Source organism: Ricinus communis, chromosome 8, assembly GCF_019578655.1.
Source record: "Ricinus communis isolate WT05 ecotype wild-type chromosome 8, ASM1957865v1, whole genome shotgun sequence".
NCBI lineage: Eukaryota > Viridiplantae > Streptophyta > Magnoliopsida > Malpighiales > Euphorbiaceae > Ricinus > Ricinus communis.
Window position 1 is genome coordinate 6,681,344 of NC_063263.1, and position 8,879 is coordinate 6,690,222.

An 8,879-nucleotide genomic window follows, 5' to 3' on the forward strand; every position below is an offset into this window, starting at 1 on the left:
ACTCGTTTAAAATTAATTTTATTATCAAACTAAAATAAAATCTTATTTTTAGTATAAGTTATTTTAATGTCTAATTGTAAAATAATAAATTTAATACTTTTTTACTTGTTTATATCTTTTATTATTTTAGCATAATTTAATTTTAAAAAAATTTAAACGTGTTAAAACTCTTATTTTTATTTAATATTATTAAATTACTGTATAGTTCAATTCTAAATTCTTAGAAAATATAAATAGTTAAAAATTATTATTTTTATTAGACACTAAAATTAAACTATATTAAAAATAAATATTTAACTCGTAGTGATATCATTTAAATGGTTGATAAATAAATTTTATTTTTAATATATAAAATTATCATAATCTTCTTTATGGATATTGAGCTTATCAATTTGATCTCTAGATTATTTTGTTAGATTAAGACGTAATTATTTAATTTAATTTTTATTTTTAATATAATTTAATTATATAATATAATGATATTTTTAATTAAAAATATTTATATTAAAAAAATAAATTATATAGTAATTTAATAATATTGTTGTAAATACAAGTAGTTTTAAAATATTTAAATTTATGTAAATTAAATTGTGTTAAAAATAAAAAATTAGAATAAAAAAAAATATCAAATTTATTATTTTAATTAGATATTAAATTAATTTGTATTAAAAATAAAATTTTATTTTAATTTAATTATAAAATTAAATTTAGATGAATTAGATATTTAATAATAAATTTAAAAATTAAATTATAATATTAAAATATTTATTTAATCTAACAACTAATAAGAAATTATTAGACAAGTGGATCTTGTATTAGACCAAATCTAAAGAGGTGGATAGTATTTAACCCGAATAGTATAACCCAAAGATCAATCATCAATTATCGGGAAACAAACCAAACCTCTCTAACGGTTGCAATTTTTAAATTTGCCATTTTGAATTTATCTTTTTCTCAATGATTTTGCAAGACTTTCTTATATAGGCACAATTGGGAATCTTCCTTCTGTGTTTAACCATTGAATATCGGTTCTTTCCTTTTGAAAAAACAAAGAGAAGAAAAGGAAAAAATACTAACCAAAAGCAAGAAACAAGCCCATCAATGGCAATCTCCGAACATCATCAAGAAGGAGAAGATTACAGTGAAACTGAAGGGTCTGATTATTCAGATTCTGATTTTGAAATGGACCCAAATTATAGCATTCTTGAGGACACTCAATCCCAACTTTCAAATCTCTCTATCGAGAAGAAACCAAAGTCACGGTTAGTTTTTTTTTGAGAAATTTAAAAAAAAAAAAAACAAAAGTTTTCTTGTCAGATTATTTAATGAAGTGTTTTATTGATGAATAGTAATGGGTTAAGTTTATTTTATGTAGATATGGTAAATGTTTGGACATAGAGAGAGACCTAGAAGAAGAGGACTTGAAGGGCATAGCATGTCAGTGTACAACAATACATGCACGCATTGATCTTGTTTATTTTTAGCTTTCAATGAGATTCTATGTGATTAGAAATGTGATTTTTCTTTTATGGGTTATAATTTGGTGGCAGCTGGTAAGCTAGAGAAGTTAAAAGTGGAGCAATGTAAGGTTTATCTGAGAAAGAATGGATTGAGATTGACTGGAAATAAAGATACGCTTATTCAGCGTATAAAGGAGCATCAAGAGTAATGTTCTGCAATTTATTTGGTGAATGGTGATACTAACTAAGTATTTTTCAAAATCATTTTTTTATATTTGTTGATGTGAAATTTTTGTTCTTTTGTATTAGGATCTTGAATGGTGGGGGTGAGAAAAAGTACCCATTGTCTAGCTTCGTGTTGAATTGTAAAGGTAAGCTCATTGGTTTGAGTTTATTATTTAAACTCCATTTTCAGTAAAATCAAGAAGGTTAAGGCATAGATTCTTTAGATTGGGTTATGTCCTAATGTTGGACAGCTTATGTAATCATTAATTATGAGTAAATATTTCAGTGCAATGAACATTGGTTGATTGGTCTATTTTTTATCACGTTTCCATTAATGCTCATGCTCTGATAATTGATATGACATCTTGTTTTTCAGGTGATGCATGTATGGGTGATGTTGTCATGTTTGAACAGAATGTTTATGAAATGTAAGCCTTTGGATTATTTTCAGTTTGCAACAAGCCTTTTTCATGAAATTGGAATAATCCTTAACCTAAGCTTGATTTACATTGATCATCCTTTTCAAGGGAAAATGCTGTAAACTTATGAAATTTTCTACTTGAACGTTTTACGAATTTTCCCTGATTTTGAGAGTTCTTACTTTTCTTACTCTACGTTGTCTAGGTATAACATTGCATCGCGAAGCGCCAGTGGTCCTCCTTGTGGAACAAGGATAGTTGCTGGTCGAATTGTGAAGGAAAGCTATGGTGCTGCCAAACAACAGCATACATTTACAGTGAGTCAGAATAAGCATATAATGTTCAATTATTGACAATAAGCAGTGATTGCAACTCTTAAATCTTATATTATATATTGGTTGACAAGATACCCGAGAATATTTTTAAAAGTTATAATAAAGGCAAGGGTACAACAGAAAAATCTCTAGTTCATTTTGTCTTTATTATCCATAAACCTTGATATATTTGTATTGATTTGAGGGATCTTGTGCTAATGTCAAAAAACTTTTCTGGATTGATGATCATTCTTAGAGTTTTATTTGCGGTCCCAACATAAGGTTCTGTCAACCAATCTGAATGTAGAATCCATTTGAAGTAGCCATATAGAACATCTTAAATAAAAATGAAATGCTAAATTTTGGCTTACGTGATCAGATAGAGGTTCTCTGGAGCAAAGGGGAGAAGCCACTGCCTCCACTTCATCCTCTGTTAATAAAGGGTCGCAACCTGTACCGATTGAAGACTATGAGACAGGTTTGTAATGGTAGAAGATATTTCTTTTTCGCATGTCATGTATGTTGTCACTTGTCATTAGAAATTTCATGTATATAAGTTGCTAACTTATCCATGTTATTGCTTTAGAAATGGGAAGATGAAGAAGAGAGGCGAAAAGTGTTGATAGAAAAGCACTCAAGGGGTTCTCTAGCTAGGAATGCTAGAGAAACCAGAGTACAGGAGAAGGAAAGGAAGAAAATACTCAGAGAAAATAGGTATTTAAAATATCATTTAGTTTGACATGGGGAAGATTGTTAATATTAGGCATTTGTTGTTTCACATATATTTACATGATTAATTGTTCTGTACTTTAGGGCCTTGAAGAAGGAGAAAATAAACAAGAATCATTTTCAGTTAAATATAAGCGCAGCAAAATGGGGAATTCAAGCTCAACAATCAGGTTCATGTGTGACACAAGCAGCTCCTGAACCTCGACCCCCAAGTTTATATGTTGATTCAGGGAAGATGGCAGTTACAAGAAATGATTCAGGTTCATATATTGATCTAGCAAAATTAACAATTGAAGCTCAAAAAGTAGGGATGTCCAGTGATGCAATAAGAATGGGAGGTGGAACTCAGAAGCTGACGACTCTACCTCCACTTACGGGAGCCTTTGCTGGTGGAGTAAAGATGGATAATAGATCTCTGCAGCTTGTAGCTAAGCCTCAAAAAACAGGACCATCAATGGGTAGCAGACCTCGAGAGTTGGCCACTCAACATCAGCAGTCATATAACGTTGATCCTATTAAATCAACAAATCGATCTTCTCAAGGGTTAGATTTCCCAGTAGAAACTTGGAAGCTGACTTTTCAACATGAACAACCAAAAAAGCAAAGAGAGAATGATTATTACTATGGAATTCTCCGCAACTTGGTTGATCACAATGGCATTCAGGAAGTTCAGCAACATAGCAAGGATAATTTTTGTCCAACCCTGTCGAGCTTCTCCACGGATGATCATTGTCCTCCTATCAATAAGTACTCCAGAACAACTTGGGAAAATGGGTGCTTAAATGGTTATCATCATATACAGCCACTGACCAGCACGAACATTTACCATAGACATCATAATCATCCAACGACAAGCATGGACAATTACCAGCCGTGCAAATTTTATGCTCAAGGAAGATGCAAGTTTGGAGACAACTGCAAATTTTTGCACGACTTAAGAGAAAATTGTGGCCCAAGGAGGGAAGAGGGGCCCTATTATGAGAGTAGGTTAGAAAGATGGCAATACTGACAACAGGTTAGAATGATGACAGAACTGGCATTCTCAACATTTGAGTTGATAATAGTTGAATTTTGAAGGATTACTTGAGAACTGGATTTATTTTTTCTTACACCTAAATGGTGAACAGGAATTGTTTATTTTGAACTAGTGTAGAATGTTGCAAATGTTTAAGATATTCTGGGTATTATTAGCCAATTAAAATGATTCTGCCTGTGAATTTGATGAAACTGCAAATGTTAAATGATGCATAAAGATTCTAACTGTTCTCTTAAACTGAGCAAGCAAAGCCAACTAAGAACACTAGAACGTGGGAAAAAGACAGAAAAAGATCAGCTTGAAAATTTTCTTGTACAGCTTACGCTCCGTCCCTGTCAACGACCACAATGCCCATTACAACATTTTATTAACGAAGGAAAATCAAACCACTGGATACAGAAAAAACCTACTTCATTTTGCCTATTTCTTAATGCATGTTGCAGAATTCAATAATAACTAGCATTTTGGTTAAATTACAATTGGACCCATATGGTTTGTCAATATCGTTACATGGGAATGGCATTTGGAACCTCAGCATTGAAGGCCATTTTCAACCTTTTGACAGGGACAAATTAGACCACTCAAAACGTCACTTATAGACAAGGACAAAACATGGCAATCAAAATAACACACGCAACTTCAATTTCTGTCTTTTTTTTTTTCCTTTTCCTGCATAATATATTTGCCTTTTAGTCTCATGATCTAATTTATCCATGTTTATCAGTTATCGCTTCAAAATCTTGATAAACGATAGGCCAACTCCTGTTATACTGTTTAAACTTTGTCATCTGTGCAGGTACTTCTTTTCTTGTAATACTTGCTTGATAATCTTGTGAGCTTGAATGCAGAAAAATTTCTTGATATGTTATCATTCCCCCCTTCTTTCTTTCTTTATACTTTTAGTAACGCTGCTGCACTTTTTTTGTTCTCCTTTTTTAGTGCTGTTAGTAGCATAGTGCCGTTTTTCAATTCTACTGTCTGCAAATCCTGTAGAAGCAAAAGCAGGATTATTCTTGGAATATAACACAATTTACAGCTACAAACGCTGCCCAAATTATATTTTTTGCTTTACAAAGTTTGACTGATTTCTTGCTCCGTTAATGAATTTGTTTACATATTACCTTTGAGGAATGGAATACTTTCATAAGGTGAATTTTGGTTTTAGATAATCTAATTTCGACCTATTTCTAGACTGAATTTCCTGTAGATGAAATTTGAGCTATTTTTGGAATCTATCTTCTATCTCAGGCCGGTTAGTTTCTGTGATATTTAACTATAGAATTCCTAGTATCTTTTAAGTTTCTCCTAAGCTGATGCTTTTGATTTGTTGAAATTCATCTAGTGTTGATTTCGATTACTACTAAAATAAACATATAATGTAAATATCTTCAGGTTAAATGGCCGCAGAACCAGTTAATGTTAATGAGTTCCAAATTCTGGCTAAGCAAGTCCTTCCAAAAATGCATTATGACTTCTACAGCGGGGGAGCAGAAGATCAGCATACATTAAAAGAGAATGTCCAAGCATTTAAAAAAATCACGTAACATCTAAACCTGATGATGGTGAGTATAGAGAACAGTATACTCCTTGTACTAAACTGTTTATTTGGCTTCTCAGGTTTCGACCTAGAATTCTTGTTGATATCAGTAGAATAGCAATGCCTACTACTATACTGGGCTATACTATCTCTGCACCTATTATGATAGCACCGACTGCTATGCATAAGCTAGCACATCCTGAAGGTCTTAAATTTTTTACTGAAGAATTCTTAGTTGTATATGTTTTATTTCTTATTTCACCAGCTTTTTTCTGATTTATGCAGGAGAGATTGCTACTGCTAGAGCAGCTGCTGCGTCCAACACCGTAATGGTATTCATATAATAAAAGATGAGCTGAGTTTCCTACTTGAAGTTCCTGAATAATGGCTTGAGTTTTCACTTTCAGGTTTTATCCTTCTCTGCTACCTGCAGTTTGGAGGAGGTTGCTGCTAGTTGCAATGCTGTTCGTTTCTTTCAATTATATGTATTTTACTGAACTCATTATCAGTTCTATAAGTGATTGATTCCTGTCTCATTCTCATAATACCAACTAACACACAGTTCATCTTCACCTATGGTTAGGTATATAAAAGACGCGATATCGCTGCTAAATTAGTGCAGAGAGCTGAAAGGAATGGTTATAAGGCTATTGTACTAACAGCTGATTGTCCAAGACTCGGTCGCAGAGAAGCAGATATAAAGAACAAGTGATATCATTTGTTCCTCATTCATTCTATCTGCACATACTTGTTAATAATAGAGTTTAGTAGGTTGAATTTCTTTGCATAATAGATGCAGCAAAAATTGTAGTCAGTAATCTAAAGTAGGAAGTTGTTTCTATCTCTCATTTCGGCATAAATAATTATGTCCGTCTTGTGTGAACATAAATGTGATAACTTCTGCAGAATGTTTGTACCACAGCTGAAGAACTTGGAGGGCCTCTTATCAACTGAAGTTGTATCTGTGAGTATCATGGCAAATCATTCTTTTTTGGTTTTGGAATACCAGAAACTTTTAGAAGGATCAGGGTACCATAAGGCAGGCACTTGACCATAGGGCTATTAGCCGAATGGCTCCCGAATCTATTCTCAATGCATAGGAGAAAAGTGAATTTCCTTTTTCAAAGAGTTAAATGCATATACAGCCCAAAGTAGCTAAATTTATCATGTTCCTCTTTCAGCTTTGGTTCAAATTCTTGCATTTATTTATAAGCCTTGTATTCTCCAGTTAGCAAGCTGCATGATAAGAATCATTTCTCTGTAATGAATTTGCAGGAAAAAGGTTCAGGCTTAGAAGCTTATGCCAATGAAACATTTGATGCTTCTTTGTGTTGGAAGGTATGATCCAGCAAACAATTCTTATTATAGGCTGTTTTTTTAACTTGTGGATTAAAAATAAAACATTTGGTTAGCCGAATAAGTACTCATCCTTTATAACCTTCTTGATATTAAGGTTGGAATTGGAGTGGCAGTCACTTGGAGCAGAACCAATTCTCTGTTTGTATTGGTTTAATTAATTCAGGTTTTCATTGCAGGATGTAGGATGGTTAAAATCTATTACAAACTTGCCAATTCTGATCAAGGGTGTACTCACTCCTGAAGATGGTAAAACCAAACTCTCTTCTTATGAAATTTGCTTGTTAGTTTTCCATGGTCAAATAGCTTCTTTATTTGCTATATGTATTGCTATCGGTAGCCGTGAAGGCCATGGAAGTAGGTGTTGCAGGGATTATTGTCTCTAATCATGGAGCTCGACAGCTAGACTATTCTCCTGCCACTATTTCTGCTTTGGAAGAGGTAACTAGATTTCACAGAATCTAGATATGCATGTGCTCCTTTGCTTGAAACCTTCAATGGATTCATTGAAGTCCTATCGTAAATCCTGAAAATGCAGGTTGTTCATGCTGTTGGAGGGAAAATTCCAGTTCTCCTTGATGGAGGAGTGCGGCGAGGAACTGATGTATTCAAGGCATTGGCACTTGGTGCACAAGCAGTCCTTGTAAGATTATCATCCAAGAAATGAATGATCCTTATATTGCATTTAAAGACTAGTGCATGGTGGTAACTGATATAATCTAAACTTTCATTTTTTGCAGGTTGGCAGGCCTGTAATCTATGGGCTGGCAGTGAAAGGAGAAGATGGAGTAAGACAAGTCATGAAAATGCTCAAGGATGAACTTGAGCTCGCCATGGCCCTTTCTGGCTGTCCTAGTTTGAAACATATTACTAGGAGCCATGTAAGAACTGAGCGTGACAGACTCCAATCTATGCTCTAATGCTGCCACAGTTGTAGTAATCATTTGGGTTAAGATTATTTTTCATTTGGGTTGTGATCATGATAAGTGGAAATGGTGATTGTTGGTTCTGAACCTTGATGTGTAACAGCAGAATGATGAACTGACCATTCAATGAATGTAGCTTTTTACAAGTTGAAGTGTATAGCTAATGGTTCAAGTGTTGACGCCGATAATTATAAAATTAGCACAATGATTTTTCATGGAAACTAAGATTTTGGAGTGTTGGTCTCTTCTGACCTCAACTTCATATAGGAATTTCCTTCTTATAGAAATGAACATAGAATTACTCGAATTTAAAATTTAACTCAAATTGATATAGGCACATACATCACATCATCACATTAAACCTACAGGTACATATGGGCTTAAAACATGCGAATCAAATCACTCTGCCAAAGTAGACATAAACTGATTAGAAATTCTTTTAAAAAAGTACTATTTTATTTATTTAATTTTCTTTACAAGGTAATTAATATTGTATTATATTGAATCTGCAGTGTAGTTTCTCAATAATTAGACTTTTGCAGGATAAAGGTTCAAAATTTTATAATAGATTTAATCTCTAATTTATATATTAATGCTTTCTTGAATTTGTTTCATCAATTTTTGGTTTGGTAGTTCAAAATTCGTGAAACAGGCTATCAAAGACTGAAATTCTAGGGTATCCCACAATTGTGAGATGGAGCATCCTGAACCATACTATAAGCAAGAATTTTCCACCACAGACAGCCATTGACAACTGACAAGCACTAACAGGCAAAGGATACCAAAAACAACAGCATCTTGCAAATTTTTTAAGCTCAAAGGAAGATGCAAATTTGAGAAAGTTGAGAGAATTGTGGCTAAAAGAGGTAAAACTGGA

The 8,879-nt window shown here is 33.1% G+C and overlaps 2 protein-coding genes across 3 annotated transcripts; both read left to right on the forward strand.

The window, feature by feature from the left end:
- The first annotated feature begins 869 nt into the window (after positions 1-869).
- LOC8260437 lies at positions 870-4,320 on the forward strand. Its single transcript, XM_002529141.4, has 9 exons — positions 870-1,262; positions 1,376-1,437; positions 1,551-1,665; positions 1,770-1,831; positions 2,062-2,113; positions 2,310-2,421; positions 2,798-2,896; positions 3,005-3,132; positions 3,232-4,320. The coding sequence occupies exons 1-9, from the start codon at positions 1,102-1,104 to the stop codon at positions 4,154-4,156; spliced, it is 1,716 nt and encodes a 571-aa protein (XP_002529187.2). The 5' UTR covers positions 870-1,101; the 3' UTR covers positions 4,157-4,320.
- A 510-nt stretch (positions 4,321-4,830) lies between these two features.
- LOC8260438 (peroxisomal (S)-2-hydroxyacid oxidase GLO4) lies at positions 4,831-8,148 on the forward strand. 2 transcript variants are annotated; one of them, XM_015725404.3, is made up of 13 exons: positions 4,870-4,979; positions 5,375-5,435; positions 5,576-5,723; positions 5,801-5,925; positions 6,006-6,052; positions 6,128-6,205; positions 6,304-6,428; positions 6,627-6,684; positions 6,996-7,058; positions 7,256-7,325; positions 7,417-7,517; positions 7,615-7,719; positions 7,817-8,148. In XM_015725404.3, the coding sequence occupies exons 3-13, from the start codon at positions 5,581-5,583 to the stop codon at positions 7,994-7,996; spliced, it is 1,095 nt and encodes a 364-aa protein (XP_015580890.1). In that variant the 5' UTR covers positions 4,870-4,979; positions 5,375-5,435; positions 5,576-5,580; the 3' UTR covers positions 7,997-8,148. The 2 variants fall into 2 exon arrangements, with proteins under 2 accessions (XP_002529188.1, XP_015580890.1); XM_002529142.4 differs by lacking the exon at positions 5,375-5,435 and having other exon boundaries at positions 4,831-4,979.
- Positions 8,149-8,879: the final 731 nt, after the last annotated feature.